The sequence below is a fragment of the Pteropus vampyrus genome, unplaced genomic scaffold (genome assembly GCF_000151845.1).
Source record: "Pteropus vampyrus isolate Shadow unplaced genomic scaffold, Pvam_2.0 Scaffold271, whole genome shotgun sequence".
Taxonomy (NCBI): domain Eukaryota; kingdom Metazoa; phylum Chordata; class Mammalia; order Chiroptera; family Pteropodidae; genus Pteropus; species Pteropus vampyrus.
Window position 1 is genome coordinate 2,099,771 of NW_011889052.1, and position 18,869 is coordinate 2,118,639.

Genomic DNA, 18,869 nt, shown 5'->3' on the forward strand with positions numbered 1-18,869 from the left:
GAAGGTAATGAAATAAAGACTCTTCTCACAAGTAAAGCAACCAGCAACAGGCCACCAGCCTCCTCTGGTTTCAACGTCTGTTCTCCAAAAGGATCTCACCGAGGAGCTGGTTTCCTTCAAAATTCATTCTAAAGATGACAAGATCCAAGCACACAAAATATTGCTGCCTGACTTCATCTTAGCAATACAAGGAGACTGTGCAGAGAAGCCAAGAGATCACAGAGGAAAAAAATGTGTTTTGGAGCACTGAGAACTCTCTGGACAGCTAGCCCGGGGTCTCACAGGAAGAGAGCCCTTCAGTCTGTTCTCACTGGACAAGAGACATTTAGTCTGTTAAAAGTTCATTTGGCAATTCCATACCATCCAGGAAGACCAAAAAAAAAAAAAAAAAGTTTCATTTAGTTTTCTGATTCTACATTTCCTTTGTCTCGTTATACAGGCAAAATATATCTTTAGGAGATAAAAATCAATCAAGTCATCACCGTAATACTCACTTTTTCCAAAAAAGAGGAAAATCATACCACAACTCCAACAAAAAGTGGTGGTCGAGAACCAAAAAATTACGCCGCAAAATATAATTTGGGCATCATGGACATTTAACCAGGCCCTTCAGGAAGAAACAAATCGTGATCTCCAAAGAGCACTGGAGATAAACGCCGGGCAGAGGGCCTTCACCCTTCCAGAATCACAGGGCCGTGACATCGGCCTGCCTGGTACGCGGGGGCTTTCGGCTGTTTCGTCTAGTTTTAGTCTCAAGCAGTCTGAAAATGACTCGCAGGAGCGACATCTAAAGGGTTCGTGTATTTCTCACCCAGGAGCAACACAACGCCCCGGAGAGCATCAGACTGGCACTGGACACATTTCAGCACTGCGGGTCAGCAGAGCCCAGGGCTTCGGTCAGAGAAGCTAGTTTCCCGCCGCCCCACGAGCCGGCCCTCAGGCACGGGGCTCTCGGACCCTCGAGGCCGTTCGCCTTACTTCGGCGCCACCATCTGGGAGGCTCCATGGGCGGCCAGTCAGGACGCTCGAGCGATGTTCAAGTGATGCTCGGCCGATATCCCGGCCCTGCGCGCGCCCGCTCCAACCCCGCGCCCGCCGCTGCCCGCCCCGCGGCCGTCAGGCCGGTCCATCGGCCCGGCTCCTGTCACTCACCGGACTGGCCCGGGCAGCGGGTGCCCACGGCTCCCCACGGGAGCTGGGCCCCCCGGGCCTCCAGGTTTCTGCCCGCCCCCTGGCAGGCAGCGCAGGTGGCTGAGCCCCGCAGCAGCGGCCCCGCACCAGCCGCTCGGTCCAGCTCCCGGCGCTGCCCACTGGGTACGGATCAACAACAAGATGGCGGCCAGCCGAGGGGGCGGGGGCCGGGCGTCATAGTAACCAGGGCTGCAAAGAACCCGCCCCCAGCTGAGACTTTCCCCAATCAACAGCCTCGATGTCCGACGCCGTGGGGGTGCTTCCCGCTGACAGGTCGATTGACCTGTCATTCAGAGCCAACCTCTCACCGCCCGTGCCGAACGCTGCGACACGTGACTGTGACGGCACGGGTTGGCGCATGCGTGCAGTTCCGGGAGTTGCTGGCGGCAGAGGTTTTGTGGGTGATTTCGAGGCCGTAGTGCCCTTGTTCTCTCTGCGTACGCGGCTCCGATGCAGACCCAACAGCGTCTTCTCACACATGCGTGCACACTTAGGGAATGTCTGCTGAGTGCTGTTTGCAGTTTTTGTCAACACTCCCGGAATGGAGGGGTTGCTGTCCCCATTCAATGGTGAGGAAACTGAGGCGCAGAGCGGGAGGCCGGGCCAAGGTCACGCTACATCTGGAACTGGAGGCACCAGGTCTCATACCTTTTCCTACTGGCTCCAGAGTATAATGCCCTCTTCCCAGCAGCTTCTCCAGCATTGCCCCTCATCAGTGCAACCACCTGTGCTGCCCCATTGCCCACGTTTGTCCTTTGGTCTAGAGTTCAGATCCCCGCACAAGTCCTGGCACACAGCGAGTACTCATTTTCTGCCCTAGAGCATCTTGTCTTGAGTCTCTATGACAGCATATTTTGCCCTAACCTGTCATGCTCTGCGTCCGAGGCCAACTGTGAGTCCTGGGTGGACTGGTCCCGCATACAGAGCACCTGGGCGTGGCTTCAGGGTTAGGAACCCAGATGCAGTCACACAGTCTAGACACACATCAAGTGCTACAAATAGCTAGCTCCATGACTTTTGAGCCTTGGTTGACTCATGTATAAAATGAGGATAACAGGCTCTTGAGAGATGAAGATTTAATTAGCCCTTAGAGGAGAATAAGTGCTCAGAAGAAGACTGCCTGCAACCATTTCCAATAACAGCCTGCTCTCACATCTCTGTCCCTGAGGGCAGCTCAAAACCCTCACTACACTGGGAGCACTGTAAAATGCGTCTTTCCCACAAAAAGCACTCAGCTTCTTTCCCCACTTGGGACATCATAACCGACTTCCAGTGACCCAAAAGGATTCAGGTCCACAGACTTGGAGATATCACAGTAAAGGTAGCCTCCACCAGAGAGCAGGTACTCTTGGAAAGCTGGCAGCATCTTGGTATCTGATGCCAAGCTGGGCACAGGAAGAGGGCTAGCATTGCATCTTCTGCAGGTTACTGCAGGCCACCTGGCTGTGTGCAACAGCTCAGCTCAGCACAGAGAGGGCTGAGGGCCAAGGAACCAAAAGAAACACATCAAGAAGAAATGGGAACAGCCCCTCAGAAGAGGGTTCCCATCAATCCCTCCATGGCTGCCCATGCCAGGTCTGCACCAACCCACACCTCAGTGCAAAATCTCCAGATCTTTCCCAAGAAAACCTCCACACACAGTCCACAGACTGCCCCAGAGGTTGGTGGGGCCCTCAAATGAACAATTCCTCTTGGGCCTTTTCCACCTGCTAGAGCAGGTGGCCTCTGAGGTGACAGACCCCCTCAGTCACTGACAGGACTAACAGCCTCTTACTTCTGCAGAGCATTAACCACTGTCAATCAGAGCATGGTACAGTGCCTTCTTAAAAGTAACCTTACTACTCCCTAGAGTGTTCCCACAAAGTAGGGAGTTCTCCGAGTGAGAACAAGGAAGCACAGATCTCAGAGCTTCTCCCACATGTGGGTTACAAGGCTGGGACTTTCTGCTTGTAATTTTGTTTATTATTGAATCAACTTGAAAACACAGCCCATGATCACATGAAGAAGAAATTCCCACGTAGTGAAGCAGCTTCTTGGCCTCAGAGCCAGCGCCGGGCTCCCGTGTGTGAGTTGAACAGGTAATCTCTGCCTGTACCTGTGCTCAGATGGTTAGGAGAGAGAGGTAGCACTGCTGGCCTCAGCAGAACTGCCTCCTGCCCCTAAGGGTAGGAGAAGATGTCCCAGGACCCTTGGTTTGAGGACCCCCACTTTCTGCTTGATCCAACCTGTCCCCTTTTCAGCATCTCCTTTGAGGTCTGGTTCAAATGCACAGGAAGCATCTTTGATTCCGCAAAGCTGGACACCAGTTCCCCTAAGCCCAGTGCCAGATTACTCTGCTCTAATTCACTGAAGCAAATGGAATATCTGGGGGTCTCTCCCCTCACTACCTGTCTCCCTTCCCCTATGGGCAGGAACCAGATCAGCCCTGAGTCATCACTTGGTCCTACAGGTGTCTGACAAACATTTGGCTGAAAGGTGAGTGGGGGTGAGAACAGACCTCCTTCACGGAAAGAGTAGACAGTAGATGCCTGGTGGTAGGAGGAGATACTGAGATGGATTAAAGAGAGAAGGTGGGCCAAGGTGGTGAATGTATTGGGGATAGGGAAACTCACAGGAGTCCTGTGCTCTGCCATCGAAATGCTGCTGAGGGGAAGAATGAGAGGGTACAATGAGTTGAACCCCATCCACAGGGAGCAGGTGGAGGCCTGCTCCCAAAGGGATCAGGAGCCCACTTGCCTCCTCCATCCTGTTGGTGCTGGCATGAGCTCCCATAGGGGTAGCCATCCATAAGGAAGTGGGCAGGCTGGGCGGGGGAGTATTCTAGAGCAGCCTTAGTGTCCCCACTACACAGGATGGTGGGTTGACATACCAGGCTCATGGATGCCTGGGGTGTCTCCATCATCGGTGCCTCCATGAACCCCTCAGCAGACCCTTCAGCTCCTTGGATACTGAGACAGAGTAGGAGCAGGAGTACAGGATAAGGCCCTGGGCCCCAGCCTGAGTTTAAGTAATGGTCCAGACATAGAGGTATGCAAAGAAGGCTGACCTGTTTAGCAGCAGAGCCTGAGCTGGTTTGCTTGGTGCCCGTAGCACCTGGGTCAACCTAAAATGCCGGGAGGGGGAACCAAGCGTGAGGGCAGCAGACTTGCTGGCTCCAGTAACCAGCACGATTCATTTACCCCTTTATACTGGGGATAGCCAAAGTCTGTATGCAGTGTCCATATTGTTACCCCCACCTACTTCTGCGTTCAGTCCTGTGCCCACAAGAAATTCAGTCTTAAGGGCAGATCAGGTTTCAAGTGGCAATTGGGGGTCAAGAATAGAGTAAATGATCTACAGCCATGCCACCTTGAACATGCCCGATCTTGTCTGATCTCAGAAGCTAAGCAGGGTTGGGCCTGTTTAGTACTTGGATGGGAGACCACCTAAGAATACCAGGTGCTCTGTAGGCGTTAAAAAAAAAAAAAAAAAAGAATAGGGTAAATGCCCAACGCATGACACACTCAGAGTCTCCAGCCCTCATCCACACCCATCCCATTCCAAGACTAGGCTCTGACAACGATGGAGACAGCTTCCTTCTTCCATTGTCTCTCTGCCTCTAATGTCACGACCTCTGGAGGGAGAACAGCCCTCCTTAATATTGGTTTGTTTGCCCATCGCCATGGGCATTGTTATCAAACCTTGGCTAAAACCACTTCTCACAGATGAGGTCCGTTAGTGGGCTGGGGAGAGGCAGGAAGCACAGGAATAGGAACCCTACCCCTGGAGGAGTCTGCTGAGAGGCCAGCCCAGGGCCAACAGGAGGAGGGCACCGGTCACTGTCAGCACCACCATGAACCAGGGCTCCGGCTGCCAGAAAGCCTCTGTGTCTGTCACAAGCAGGGGCATCATCACTGAAGGCACCTGAAATGAGGTCACAGCCTCACCGCTGCCCTGCCAAATGCTTTGATCTTCTAAACTCGTCCAAGAGCTGGGCCGCCCCATCCCCCAGATTTGCTCTCCCATATTGCTCTTTGCACTCAACGCTCCCCTCTGAAATGCCTTCCCCATCATCCACCTGGAAAACTGGGGCTCTTCACCCTCCAAGGTCCTCTCTCTCTACCCCACAAGGGCCCAAGGACCCCCCTCACTGTGGCTCTGTGGGTGCTGGTGGCCACTGTGCTGGCCCTCCAAGGAACTAGATGCACAATGACGGTAGCTGTGGTGCTGAGGTGGGGGATGGAGGGACCTGCATCAGCCACACGGATCAATAGCTCATAAGTATGGGGCTGTTCTGGCCAGGGGGCCCCCAATTTGAGGTTGTCATGCACCAGGACGGCTCCTCGCAGGCTGAATTGGCTCTGACTATTCCCTGAAAGCAGAGTGGCAAAAGAAGGGGAGCACTGCTGGCTTTGCCCATGCCTCTCCCACAGCCTGGTGACACTCATGGTCTTCACCTCCCACGATGCTGTAGGAGAAGGCCAGGCGCTGTGGCTCCTGAGGGATCCGACATGACACCTTGGTCACCTCCATGCTATGGCCCAGGGAAGTGCGGACGGTGAGTTCTTGAAACGGGGGCTCACACTCGGGAGCATGGTCATTCACATCCTGCAGGAACATAGCCAGGTCACCCACTTCTTGAATCCCCGGGCCAGCCCTTCAGCCTCCTCCCTAGACCTCAGCTCTCAGGCAATAGGCTCCGAAGCTTTCCACACGAGGCCCCGCCCCCATCCAGCCAACCAGTGGAGGAAACTGAGGCACAGAGTGGAAAATCAGAATGGCAGAGTGAGGTTTGAACTCTTTTTAATTCTTTCAAGGCCTTGGGGCTCAATTACCTCAATCTCAATGGTAATAGTGCAGGAGCCAGAGCGGTGGTAGGTGGGGTCCTGGTCTTGGCTATGGTCGGTCACCAGGACAATGACCCTGTACATCCTCTGCTGCTCATAGTCCAAAGGCCCCAGGAGGCGAACCTCCCCTAGAAGGGGGGGAGGGCACAGCCTCAGCCTGCAGAGTCAACTCTGACTCTACCCCTCCATTCCAGCCCTGGGGGGGAAATACCGCTGAGACGGTCCACAGCGAAGATGGCAGACCCGCCAGAGGTATGGTATTCAATGCTGTCATGTGGGTAATCCACGTCCGTGCCCACCACAGAGCCCAGCAGGGTGCGGGGCCCTGCATCCTCCCGAACCCGGAATGTGCGTGTGACGCAGGCCGGAGAGAACTCATTGACAGGTGTCACAATCACCAGTACTGGCACCTCAGCTGGAAGGTGTTAGGCAGTCAAGGAGCTGGCCTGGGGTGCCCAACTCTGCCCTGGGGATCTGAGGAGGGAGATTCGTCTCTGCCCTGGACGGTCCAAGGAGAAAGACAGTCTGGAGGGAAGGAGGGCAATATCTCTCCCGTACTGGGGGCATCTGGGAGAGGAGAGATGTGCCCCACGCTAGACATTTGAAATGGACATTTGAAACTGTCCTACCAGTTTCAGAGGGAGGAGAGCTGTCCTGAGGATGGGGACAGGGGTACTGAATACCCAAGCCTGGATATGGTCACTCACTGGACATCAGGGGCTGACCACCATCGAACACCAGGATGGAGGCTGTGTGCTGAAAGCAGGCCCCAGGAGTGTCACAGTCCAGTGTGGCATTCACCTGGCCAGAGGGGCCAGAATGTGAGGCTCAGCCACTGCCTGGGAGAGCCTTGAGCCACTCTGGGCTGCCTCACGCAAGCGCATCTACAGATGGCCTATCCTGACCCCCAGTTCTCCATATTGCAAAGCAGGTAGGCTCTACCACCATTTCCTTCACCCTGTGGTCTTGGCTCCCACAGACCATTGCTGCCTCCTTCCCCCCACCCCACCTCGCCGGCCCAAGCACCCTTCCAGTGGGTCTGGGAATTGTGGCAGGGGGCACCTTCAGGACCCTGTCGCTAAGGCAGAGGCTGGTGGGGCCAGGAGGGCCGTGGAACCGCAGCTGATAGTCCATGGTGGAGCCAGGAGAGTCCAAGTCAGTGCAAGTGAAGATGCTCAGCACGGTGCCCACGGGTGCAGTCTCGGGGATTTGAGTCCTGGGAGCAGAGGGCAGGCGGCAGGGCGGGAGTCGGGGCTTGGCGGTGAGCCATGGCTGGAGACCCGGTGGCCTAGGTAAGGCTTGGGTGTACTCACACTAGGAGTGCTGGGAGGCAGCGTGGGGGCCAGCGGTTGACCGGACGCACGTTCACGGTGACATTGAGCTCAACGCTGGCCCACGGCTGGAGCCGCTCGAAGGCCTTCACCTGCAGCGCAGTGACTGCTGCTCCTGGGGCCCGCGCCAACTCCAGAGGCGCAGTGGTCCGGATCACGCCGTCCGCTGGGCCAGGTGGGAGGGTTGGGGTGGAGGGGACGCAGAGTTCGGCCCCGCCCCCAGCTCAACCCGGTTCCCACCCTCTCGCTGACGGGTTAGGGCGCTGAGCCTGGCACCCGGCGTTGCCTCCTCCAAAGCTCGTCTGTAGCTCCGGCCCGGTCCCCAAACGCGACCTTGCCCCAATTTCTGCCTCAGCTCCAGCCTCGTTTCTCGCGAGGGTAAGGCGGTAGTGCGGGTCACCCCTGGACAAGCCGCAGAGGCATTCCCATACCCCACTCCACGCTCCTCACCGCGTCCGATGGAGAAGAGCGTGCAGGGCATGGGAGACAGGATTTCGTAGCGCACGTTGAGGCCCTGGGCCTGGACTTGAACCACCTCACTCCCGGGGACGAGGTCCTCGGGGATGGTGATATTCTGGTCCTGCTTCCTGGACAAAAAGGGGGCGTTATTTCCTGCCCTTGCCACCTCGTCCTCAGGCTCCTCCCCTGGAACCTCCCACAAACCTCAGCTAGCTGGGACATTCCTGCAGCCCCACTGTGACCTACTCCCACTTCCCTGAGGCCAGGCCCTGCGCCCCCACAGTCCCAGGGGAGGGGAGCCTTACAAGAAGGAGACTTGGCTGGAGGGAGCAGGCAAAACTTTCACCACCAGCGTCCCACTGCAGCTTCGGCCTGGGCCAAAGGTCACCAGGATCTGAAGCTGGAAGACCTGCAGTGACACAGAATAGGAAGGGCAACCACAGTGTACATCTACCTGTATGTCTGTGCCCAGACTTCCCATCAAATAAGCAGCCCCCATATGACCTCCACAAGGAGCCCAAACGCTCACTCTTCCACAGACCTGTCACTCTGCTAACAGGTATATCTTTTGAGTCCCATTCTTATGAGCCATACATCCATCTATTAGGATACAAACAGCCCCCAAGAGAGCGATATCTAAGTCATTCACGTTATGCCTTATCATCTTAGAGTTGCTAAGAGCCAGTTACTAAGTTGTAGAAGTTTTAAAGAAGGAACTTCTCTAACCTGCACTCGCCACCTCACCCAGAACTCTCCTGTCCGTCTTCTCTGAACACTCTCATTTCTATTCAAGACATCGTGAGCCAGAGATTCCACTTTTTTTCTGGAACTCCAGAGCCCAACATAGAACCAGGCCAAGATGGGAGGACAGCCAGCATGGGGCAGCAAGTACGGGTATGGGCAGTGTCTGGGAGAAGCAGCCTAATGGAGGAGGCCAAGGAGGCCAAGAACAAGCAAATTTCCAGAGGGTGGTGGCTCTGCCCATTGTATGCCTCATCCATGGATATCCCCAGGTCCCAAGTCATGCTCACCTTTTGAGCCTGGCCTTTGAGGCCCTGCGGTGGTGCCCGCAGCCAACCTTGCCCATTGATGGAGAAAGGTCCAGGAAAATATGGAGGGTCCTGGACACTGGTGATGTTCATCTGACAGGACAGAGATGCTGGATGCTCAGTCCCCAGCCCCCAGTACCCAAAGCATCCCTGCCAAAGTCCCCAACAATCCAGCAGGTACCTGCCCACTCCCAATTCTATGAAACCCCACCACTGACATTTACCCTAACCTGGGACCCCAGATCCCAATCCTCAATCCTTTCTGCTTTTAAACCATTTATTTTGTTTTTAAACTACATTTCCTTTTTGGATTACAAAAGCGATACACTTGAAAGAACTCAGCCCCTGAGAGGTTCCTGTAGGAACAGCCATGGTCACTAGTGGGGTGGGGGCCCTCAGTGGCTCTCTCCAAGAGCATGTATCATGCAGAGGCTCAGCTAAAGGGTTCCTCTGAAGTTCTCTGCTTGGCCAAGCAGGGGCTGGGCTTGGTCTCCCCATGCCCACCCTCCCATTTTACTCCCCCTACTGCCCGTGTGCTGGTCTTACCTGGGCTCCCTGGAGTTCCAGGCCTGGGAAGAGCAGAGTGTATAGCCTGGCCCCAGGTGTGATTGTTTCCGGCACCTGAATGATTTCCCCAGCTGGCCAGAGGGGAAGTTAGGGAAGCTCTGTTCAGGCCATGCCTGCCCACCCCTTGCCTGCTGCTGCTGGCCTCACCTGGGCTGGCGAATGGGCCAGCACACTGGATATGGCCAGGGTCCTGCTGCACATCCACAAAGAGTGATCCCTCCGACACGTTGTTTCCACATGTGTACTGCAGCTGCAGCTCATAGCGGTTCACTGCCAGGGCATCCAGTCGGGCTGAACTGCTTAAGGTCACCTGTGGCAGGTAGGCAGTGCCATGTGGGGCCTAGACTCTCCCTCCCACCACCTCTGGTTTTATGAATTTAGGGTCTGCTCTTGTTTCCCTATGGTTCCCAGTTGTGCCCATGACCCTACCTTTCCCACATAGATCCCCTGCCACCTGGTCAAGCTGGGTGGGTTGAAGAAGGTGGTGGGTGGCTGCACACTGAGCAACTTCAGGGAGGGCATGTGAGAAGTACAGTTTAAGTAGAGGATGGTGCCAGGTTCCTGGCTCTCGGAGACATTTATGATCCAGGGCAGGTCGTGGACAACTGTGAGGAAGAGATGATCAGGCTGGAGGCCCCCATGCTCATGGAACCACAGACTTGAGCATAGTCCTGCCCTTCTGCCACAGGGCCTGGCCAAATCTTGGGACCAAACAGCCAGAGCCCTTCCTTGTGCCCCACATCCAACCATGGGTCAGCTCATTTCATAGATTGGAAGTGAGGATTTGGTCGAGGAAGCAGCCAAGATAAGAATGAGGGTCAGGGGTTCAGAGCCCTTTCCTGGCTTTCCTCCAGCCCCTGCCGTCCATGGTAGACCATCTGAAAAGGGTCAGGACTCTGCTCCGCGGCGGAACAGGGAGATGAGAACTGGGGTTCCCCCAACCCACCAGCTCCTCACCAGAGACAACCAGAGCAAGAAGAAGTGCCAAGGGTCTGAGTAGCACCATTGTGTCCTAAAGATACAGACAGCAGAGGAGACTTTGGAAGGACAGAGGTGTTTGTCAGGCCCACCCTGTTGCCAGGTCAGTTGCTCAAACACACTGGGTAGGCAGGACTTCCGGGCCTCCCAGACTGCAGCCCCACCCATCCCTGGTGACTGAGCTCTAGACTCCAGACAGGCATCCAGAGGCCTAGAGAACCCTATTTTTTCAGGGCTCTCAGAGATTTCCCCCATTCGTTACCACAACCAAAAGTGGGTGTGAGGGGAGAAGTATCAGCTTCAGTTGGGGAAACAGGCTCAGGGAAATCCTTGGAGACAGAACAAGACAGTACCCAAGAATATTGGGCCCAGGACCTGCTACCCCACAGAGTCTGAACTCCAGCTACCCACCCCCCATTAGAACATTATCTGTCTACACTAAGGCCAACCTCAATAAAATCCTTGTTGATAGAAATCAAATAGTAGTTATGGGATATCAACTGGATGGGGCACAAAGTGGCCTCCTGGAGTGGCTAGGGATATCATTTATTTTGATCTGGGTGACAGTTGCACAAGTGTCTACAGACAACATTTATTAAGCCGTACTTCTATTCATTGTGTGTGTGTGTGTGTGTGTGTGTGTGTGTGTATATGTGTGTGTGTGTGTCGATTTTTAAAAAGTTGTCTATATTTGCTCTCTCCAGTTCTTTTCTCTCACTCTCCTACTCACTACCATCAAGTTTGTCCTTCTTTCCATGAAACTGCCCTTGTCAGGGTCTCCAGAGATTTGTGTACTACTGAATTCAGCAGTTTATTCTCCACTCTCGATTCCTTGGCAGCATTTGATGCTTGCTCCCTGTGGCTCCTTAAGTGCCCATACTCTATTTCTTCTCACCTCCCAGGCGGTTCCCACATAGCTCCTTTGCTGGTTCTGCTTCCCTACCTCCACCCAGTGGGGTGTTCCATGGCTTAGTCCTGACTGCTGCTCTCTGTCTAAGAGATGGATGGCCTTAGGTACCATCCAGTCCTTCTGTCTCCCAGATCCAAGGCTTCAGTGCTGATCTCTCTCCCCAAGTCTAGTCACACATCCAGTGGCTGACCCCGCATCTCTTCTCCAATGTCTAACAGGCATCTCAAGGGTCACGCGTTCACAAAGGATCATTTGATTTTCCTCCCCAAACCCACTCTTCTCCAGTCTTTCCTGGATCAATTCATGACAATCCCATCCAACCAGAAGTTCAAGCCAGATCTAGGAGTCATGTCTGATGCCCTCTTTTCCTACCTATATTCATGCATCAGCAAGGTTTGATTTTTAGCTCCAAAACATACACCAAAGTGACCCCCTTCTGTTCACCAGCCCCATCACAGCCCAGACCAGCCCCTCCCTTGCTGGATGAGGGCAGGAGCCTCCATTCTGATTACAAACAGCAGCTGGGATTATCTAAACAGGAGCCAGCCCAGGTCACTTCCTGCTCAAAAGCCCTCAGTGCTCCCCATCACATCAAGAACAAAACTCCATATTCCTTTCTGAAGCTGCTAGGCGCCTGGTTTTGCTGACCTCTTCACTACTGCAACTACCAACATCATAAACCCCTTAGGCCTTCTTTATGTTAAGCCCTGTCCAGTTCCTGTCCTCTCAGGACCTTTAACTGGCTTATCCTTCTTCCTAGAATGCCCCTCTTCTTGATCTCCCCAGGAAGGCTCATCAAAACAGAATGCCATCTCCTCTGAGAGTCGGTTCTCCCAAATCAGGCCGTCGCCCTCATTCCCCAGCATTTTTCTGTCTACTGACTCATCTGTCTCCAGTTAGACAGTATCCTTGAAACGAGCCTGAAATCATGGAGGACCTCTGGGAACAGGCTCTGACCATTCCCGCCAGAGAGGGCCGCCCTAAGCCCCTGCATTCACTCTCAGTCTGCACGTGATGCTGGGCCGAGGGGATGCGGATGTCACCTCAGGAAATGCGGCTAACCGCGCGCTCCCCACTAGAGGGCGGCCGGGCCTAGCTTGGGCCAGACGCGGGGCGGAGAGGCGTGGGCTGGGCCTTGGCTGAGGCCCCTCCTCTAAGCTCCTGCGACGTCCCGCGCTCCGGGAGTCCTCAGAGGAGGCAGGACCCTCCCATCACTTCCAGGGATTGTCAAGGCCCGCTCCAGGAGCGGATCCAGGGGGTTGGGCCCGAAGTGGGCCACAGCACTGAGGAGCCCGAGGACTGGGGGCGCTCTGCCGGTACATGGGCGCAGCCGGGGAGCCCGCGTGCCCAACGGGCCTTTGCGGGAGGGACCACAGTCCTATCCAGGGAAAAATGGGGAAGCTGAGGCTACAGCGGGAAAGCGACTTCTTCTGGGTCGCGCAGCGAACCCGGAGTCAACTCAAACGCCCGGGGCGTCGGGAAGTCCCGGGCCGGACCGCGCCCGGCTTTCAGCAGCGGCAGTCCCGCCCCTCCTCATAGAGCTGGAGCTGAGAGGGGGAGTGGGCGTGGGGATCATCCCCGCGCGCCCGGGGGCGGGGCCACTTCAGCTCCGCCCCGGCCCCATTGGCTGCGGCGTCAGGGGCGGGGCGCGGCTGCCAGATGTTGGGGTGGTGGCTGCGGCGGGAGCTACGGAGAGCGAGGAGCCGCGGGACAAGATAGAGGGTGAGGGCGCCGCTCGCCGGCCCGCCCGGCCCCCTCCGCACCGCTCCCGCTGGAGTTCGCAGAGGAACTGGCAGGCCTGGCGAGGGCTCTGGCACGGGCATGCACAGCACTCGGCTTGACAGCTTCCTGGGCCAGCTCCGCTGGGAACTGGTGAGGCTTGGGAGCGGGTGTGATTCGTCAGGACGTGTGTGGGGGTGCTAGGGTTCCGTCCCGCCCGAACGGCACACGGGTCGGGGGCCGTCCCGAGTGCACGTCCAAGGCGGGATGGGGGCGGGGCGGCCCAGATGGCCCAGATGGCCCGCGTCGGGTTTCGGACGGTTGAGAGTTGCTCTGGGCATCAAGTAACAGCAGCCCAGCTGGCTGTGCCGCTGGGGCGGTGTAAGGAGCTGAGGGGGGTAAACTTCTTTTGGGGTGGAGCAGTCGCTGCAGGAGACTAAAGAGCTGCTTGCGCTGCTTTGGTTGCCCCCTATCCCAGGCTGGCCTGTACTTTCTTCCTCTACTCCCACCTGACAAGTGCCCTGTCTTCTCTGAAAGACGTTGTGGGCTTTGAGGAGCTGAATTCCTCAAGAGGCACGGATGCTTCCCCACCCCAGCCCTGAGCAGGACCTACTTCCCGATGCAGGCCCGCAACCCTGCCTCCCGCCCTGGTGGCGGGTGCTGACTTGCCCGGCTCTGCGTGCTGAAGCCTGCCGGACTGCCACCAGGTCGACTTATGGGAACCACACGAGCTTCGTGTGCCAGCACCCCCATGCCCTGTACCCACTAGAGGCCTTGCTGCCTAGGTCTGCAGGCCTGTCCGGCTCTTCTGGGCCTTCTGTTCTGAGATTGGCCCCCCAGAAAGCAGGGATGACAAGCACTGCCCCTCCAACTTCTGTTCTCTCTTTCTCTGCAGCTGTGTGGCCGGGACACAGGCTCCCCTCCCATGCCTGGCCCCCTTCCGCCACCCCCTAAACCTGGCTCAAGTGTCCGGCTCAGCCACCGGCTCAGGGCCTCAGATGTCTTGGATGAGGACTCAGTCTGCTGTGTGGAGGAAGAGGAGGAAGAAGGTGTAGTGACAGGAGACAGGGGTGTAGGCTCGGGGGGCCCTAGGGAGCATACCCTGGATTGGGACTCTGGCTTCTCTGAGGTGTCTGGCAGCACGTGGAGAGAGGAAGAGCTCCCCGTCCTCCAGCATCCAGCACCCCCAGCATGGCGCCCCCATAGACAGCGCCTCTCAGCTAGCAGCATCCCCCTGTCCAGTGGGGTCCCTGTAGCCAGTGTACCACCTGCCCACCGACCACGGCCCAAGTCCACCCCAGATGCCTGCCTGGAGCACTGGCAGGAGCTGGAAGCTGAGGACTGGACAGCAGCCCTGCTGAGCAGAGGTCGCAGTCGCCAGCCCCTGGTGCTGGGGGACAACTGTTTTGCTGACTTGGTGCACAACTGGATGGAGCTGCCCGAGGCAGCAGGTGAGGGGGACGACGGAGGTGGGCCCCGTGCCCGTGCTCGGCCCCCCCAGTTCCTGCTTGGTCTCTCTGAGCAGCTGCGGCGCCAGCTGGCCAGGGCCCGCCGGGCGGCCATGGCAGGAAAGCGACTGTCATGCCCACCTCGCCCGGAACCTGAACTGCCTGCAGACATCTCACGCTTTGCAGCTCTCATGAGCTGCCGCAGCCGCCAGCCCATCATCTGCAATGATGTTGTCAGCTACCTCTGACCCTGCCCTCCAGCCTGGGACAATAAAGGCCTTTCTCTGGACTGTCCTGGTTCCATATGCCTGAGTCTCCAGGAGGCAGCCCCGAGCCCTTTGAGGCACAGCCCAGGCAAGCGAATCTAAAGAGACTTTCCCTCCCTCCAGGGGTCCCTGTGTGCCCTTGTCACACCCCGTGTGCATTACTGCCGTTCGTCCATCCCCCTCTCCACTTACTCTTTCCTTCAACAAGCATTTATTGAGGATCTACTGGGGTCACAGGATTCAGGGCTCGATATTGCTGTGCAATGGGGCTGCTTCCTTGCACAGCTCGTAGTGCAGGGGTGGAAAGGTAGTGTCTTCGTCCTCACCCTCACAGCTGAGCTCCAGTACCAGCACCTGCTGCTCTGGCTCAGGCACCTGGCCTGTCACCTGCCGCACCAGTTCTGTCACCCTGGCGTGTGTTGGGGGGAGAATTGGGGGAGATTTGGTAGATGAGCGGTGGCAGGAAGAGAGTAGCCTGGCATGGACTAGAGGGTGCCGCTGGGCCATAAGGAGCCTGAGCCAGGAGCAGGAGCAGCTCAAGACAGGAAACATCTGAAACTATTTTCAGAGCGGCTGGGGCTGGTAGGGCAGGCAGGAGGCAGGAAATTGCTAGTCCCCTGGGAGTGGGCTATGAAAGGGGGCTGAGCAGGGTGTGGAGAAGCTGGTGGGGGCTAGCCAAGCAGGCAGCTCCCGGAGGCCCCTCCTTGCCCCACCCCCAACCCATTTGCTGGCTCCATTTGGCAAAAGAAAGCTTCAGGGTGCGAGGGGACCAAATGGGGTTGGGAAGAGGAAGGGCTTCACGTCCCTCACTTCCAACCTCCAGGGACAGAACAAGACTTGGCTAAGGCCGGGTGTGGGCTCACCTAAGGGGCAGGTACTGGGCCTGCTTTTCAGGCGACCATCTCACTGAGTAGAGCACGGCCTTCCCTTGCAGCAGCATATCCACCTTCAGTCCATGTTGTTCCTAGAGAGAGACAGGTCAGGTGCCAGCTGGACCAGTCTGGGCCAGGCTTGGGAGTGGGGAGGAACAGGGCACACCTGGAGGTGGTCCAGGAGTGACTTCAGGGTCCTCTCGGGCTGCCCAGCAGGCACCTTCAGTCTGTCCCAACAGGTCCACGTCAGGCGATTGAACTGGGGGGGTGATGGTGGAGAGAAGTCAGAAGCTTCCCTCACACAGCCTCCCCTACCCCAGTTACCAGCAGCTGATGGCCCCTTTCCTAGTGGAGGAGCTGGACTAGAGGCAGGAAGCAGAAGCCAGGGAGTGGGGGTGGAAGGTGGGATCTTGGCCCAGAGTCTCGACACCCTCCCCGCCCATGCTAGGGCCAGCACAGGAAATGGGGCTATGGGGCCCCCACACAGGGAAACAAGCGATCCATCACACAGGCAGGTTGTGTGTGGGGGGTGGGGGGCGGTGCTTCCTGAGGAAGCAGGAGCAGGGCCGCTGAAGTCTCCGATAAAGCAGCTTATTCCTCAAATGCAAGGCTTGGAGCTGGGGAGGGGGGTAGGTTCATCCTGTCCCCTTGTGCTGTGCTTTCAGGGCCTTGGACTACTCATGGGCACACGTGGGCAAGGGGCACAGTGACCACTGGGTGGCAGGCAGACAGGAACCAGGACAGGAGGCCCTGCCAACCCCCCAGAAAATATAGTGGGCTCAAACAGAGACAAGACTAGAGGCGAGTTGGGGAGGTCCCCCCTCCACATCCACCATGGACAAAGGCAGCTTGTGTGCTAACTAGAGGCGGGGCCCCTCACAAAGGGGCTCTGTGCAGCTGTGCCCTGAGGGACCCCAGAGCTACTCAGCAAAGGGCCAACGCTGGCCCATGACCTCTCCCCTCTCCCCTGGTGAGGACATTCTCTCTACCCCCTCTTCTGCACCCCAAGGAAATACCAACTACATAGAGCCTTGGCACACAGCCAGGGCCATTCATAGCCCTGCAGCTGAAAGAACACATGCACACAAGCCCAGGAACACCCACTCGTGTGCTCACATGCACACTCATGAGAGCCCACATTGAAGAAGAGCCCTGCACGCTCATCTGGTACACAGATGTGCAAGCATGCTCCCTCCACACCCACACGCCACAGGGCCAGGGATGCCCAGGCCCCAGCACACTCACACCTGTGACACGAACGCACATCCCCACGGGGCTGCAGACCCCACATCCATGGTGGCAGGGAGCTCAGTGCCCTTTAACTCAGCTCCGGGGCCGGCCAGGATCCCCATGCCATGCAGGCAGAAGTCAGGCTCTGTTCTGAGCTTTGGCCCTAGTCCCCCCTCCCCACTACCTCCCCCTCAGGGGCACTCCTGGGAAGGAGGGGCTGTGGGGAGATGTCTGGCTAGCTAATGAGTTAAAGCTGCAGCTCCCCCAGACGGGGCAGCAAAGGGTTGGGGGGCGGGGGGTGGTTGACGGCTGCTTCCTGTGTCTGACAGGTCCCAGCCTGGCTTTGCAGTAGTAGAAAAGGGACTGAAGGAGTCTTAAGGACTCCCCCATAGTCTGGGTCTTGGTTTGAGCCAGAAGCCAGAGCAGGGCTTGCTTGGGTAGGTGTAGGGAAAATGCAGGCTTGGTGTGGGTGGGGAGTCAGGGGCTCACCTTCTGGATGGCTGGGGCGCAAGGCACCCAGCGGCTGAAGTAATTTTCAGCCAGGTGCAGATAGCTGTGGCGAAAGGCACTGAGGGGTCGTGGCCCGCCCACCACCTTGTACAGCTCCAAGCCCACCAAACCAGCCACAGCCGCGGTACTGGTAGCAATGGCTGGGATAATCTGGCCCACGATTCTCTTGCTCTGTCAAGGACAAGAGATTTGGTCTGGGCCCAGGATGTAGGGCTAGATTTTGACCCAGACCTCCAGGCTGGAGCCCCAGCAGGGTTACCTGGGCGCGGTTAGCTGGTGGGATCCCATAATTCTGAGCTCTCAGGCTTGCCGCCGCCGCCACAAAGTCCACATGGAAGTTGCTGTCATCATCCTGTGAGGCCCAAGTTACAGTAGCATTAACACTGTTCCGTGCCCCTCACCATGGCTGACCATGTGCCACTGCACAGATCTTCCCACAGTTCTCTCTGTGGATGCCCACAGCTCCCTACTTATCAGATAAGGGAGGAAACTTTGGCTCAGGGAAGGTGAGCTGCTTCTGGGGTCCTGCTGGGAGAAGTACTCAGGCCAAGGGGCTCCAAAGCTACCCTCTTAGCTCTTGACCTTTCCCGCAATCCCCCCAGCCCGGCTCTACACTCCCACTTGGGCTCCTACCTTCTCAAACTTCAGGGGCCTCAGCGGGGCATCCACACTCCAGACTTTTAGGGCTTCATGTAATCTCTGCACCTGCTCAGGGCCTGTCAGGGGAAGGAGCTATTTAGGGCGGTCCTCAGCCCCTATCTCCTGCGCTCTCCCCGGAGCCTGGGGCCTCTTCTTGGTCTCTGCCAAGACCTATGGTCTCCACCACTTTCAGGAAGACCTCTGATTGATGCTGCTGTCTCCTCCGCAGCAGCTCCAGCCCACCCTCCTTCTCCGTGTGTGTGTGTGTGTGTGTGTGTGCGTGTGTGCGTGTGTGCGTGTGTGCATGTTATGTGTATCTGTATGCATTCATGTGTGCTATGTGACTCTGTCTTCACCTGGGCACCATAGCTAACAGCTCCCCAGGGCCCAATGGTTAGTGCTTTTCCGCTGAAAATCTGTTAAGGGAATAGGGGCTGGGGATGGGGTAGGCAGCAGGGAGGGGGCCTCCTGAGGGGCCAGAGGATGAGAGAGAAGCAAGGTCAGAGGGCCTGAGAGATAGTGAGTTCCCCTCAGGGTCCATAGGCCCCCTCTTCCTTTTATGGCACAGGCTGAGGACAGGGTCAGGCCTTTGGGTGGCAGCACGGAGGAGGCAGGGCCAAGGACCTCACCAAGCTTAGCAGAAGCCAGGTCACTAGGAAAGATGGGGGCCAGGTCCTGGGGGCCAGGCAGCGGCAGCAACTTCAGCATTTCCCTGAGCGCAGGCTGGTCCTGTGAGCCAGGCAGCCCATGCATCTGGGCGTACAGGTTAGCTGCCGCCAGCACGTAGAGGACGTGCGTGTCCTGTAGTCAGACCAAGAGCAGGGGCAAATGCATGGGGGCGAGTGAGCATGTGTGGGTGCACACGATGGGGGGG

The 18,869-nt window shown here is 57.1% G+C and overlaps 4 protein-coding genes and 1 pseudogene across 7 annotated transcripts in view; 2 read left to right on the top strand and 3 right to left on the bottom strand.

Moving 5' to 3' along the window:
* The window catches only part of IP6K1 (inositol hexakisphosphate kinase 1), a 40,591-nt gene extending 39,237 nt beyond the window's left edge, over positions 1 to 1,354 (bottom strand). For all 3 annotated transcript variants that reach the window (XM_011375433.2, XM_023520543.1, XM_023520544.1), the window contains exon 1: positions 1,153 to 1,354. The gene's annotated coding sequence lies outside the window, so the exon portion shown is untranslated. The remainder of the gene's footprint in view (positions 1 to 1,152) is intronic.
* Positions 1,355 to 3,137: 1,783 nt separating this feature from the next.
* CDHR4 (cadherin related family member 4) lies at positions 3,138 to 10,509 on the bottom strand. Its single transcript, XM_011375464.2, has 19 exons — positions 10,381 to 10,509; positions 9,853 to 10,028; positions 9,571 to 9,733; positions 9,403 to 9,494; positions 8,839 to 8,949; positions 8,113 to 8,216; positions 7,799 to 7,935; positions 7,331 to 7,514; positions 7,080 to 7,233; positions 6,725 to 6,818; positions 6,229 to 6,432; positions 6,006 to 6,145; positions 5,628 to 5,778; positions 5,322 to 5,542; positions 4,952 to 5,094; positions 4,238 to 4,294; positions 4,061 to 4,139; positions 3,804 to 3,831; positions 3,138 to 3,286 (listed from the first exon to the last, which is right to left on the bottom strand). Exons 1-19 carry the CDS (start codon positions 10,427 to 10,429, stop codon positions 3,231 to 3,233), a joined length of 2,343 nt encoding a protein of 780 aa, XP_011373766.1. The 5' UTR covers positions 10,430 to 10,509; the 3' UTR covers positions 3,138 to 3,230.
* LOC111729608 lies at positions 4,523 to 4,643 on the top strand (annotated as a pseudogene).
* A 1,368-nt stretch (positions 10,510 to 11,877) lies between the features above and the next one.
* Positions 11,878 to 14,768, top strand: FAM212A (family with sequence similarity 212 member A). The gene is made up of 2 exons (XM_011375437.2): positions 11,878 to 13,183; positions 13,926 to 14,768. The coding sequence occupies exons 1-2, from the start codon at positions 13,133 to 13,135 to the stop codon at positions 14,724 to 14,726; spliced, it is 852 nt and encodes a 283-aa protein (XP_011373739.1). The 5' UTR covers positions 11,878 to 13,132; the 3' UTR covers positions 14,727 to 14,768.
* A 170-nt stretch (positions 14,769 to 14,938) lies between these two features.
* On the bottom strand, positions 14,939 to 18,861 carry LOC105302397 (ubiquitin-like modifier-activating enzyme 7). Of its 2 annotated transcripts, none has more exons than XM_023520593.1 (7): positions 18,625 to 18,861; positions 17,990 to 18,072; positions 17,616 to 17,708; positions 17,336 to 17,527; positions 15,783 to 15,875; positions 15,608 to 15,708; positions 14,939 to 15,153 (listed from the first exon to the last, which is right to left on the bottom strand). In XM_023520593.1, exons 1-7 carry the CDS (start codon positions 18,746 to 18,748, stop codon positions 14,985 to 14,987), a joined length of 855 nt encoding a protein of 284 aa, XP_023376361.1. In that variant the 5' UTR covers positions 18,749 to 18,861; the 3' UTR covers positions 14,939 to 14,984. The 2 variants fall into 2 exon arrangements, with proteins under 2 accessions (XP_023376361.1, XP_023376362.1); XM_023520594.1 differs by having other exon boundaries at positions 15,016 to 15,302.
* Between the last annotated feature and the right edge of the window lie 8 nt (positions 18,862 to 18,869).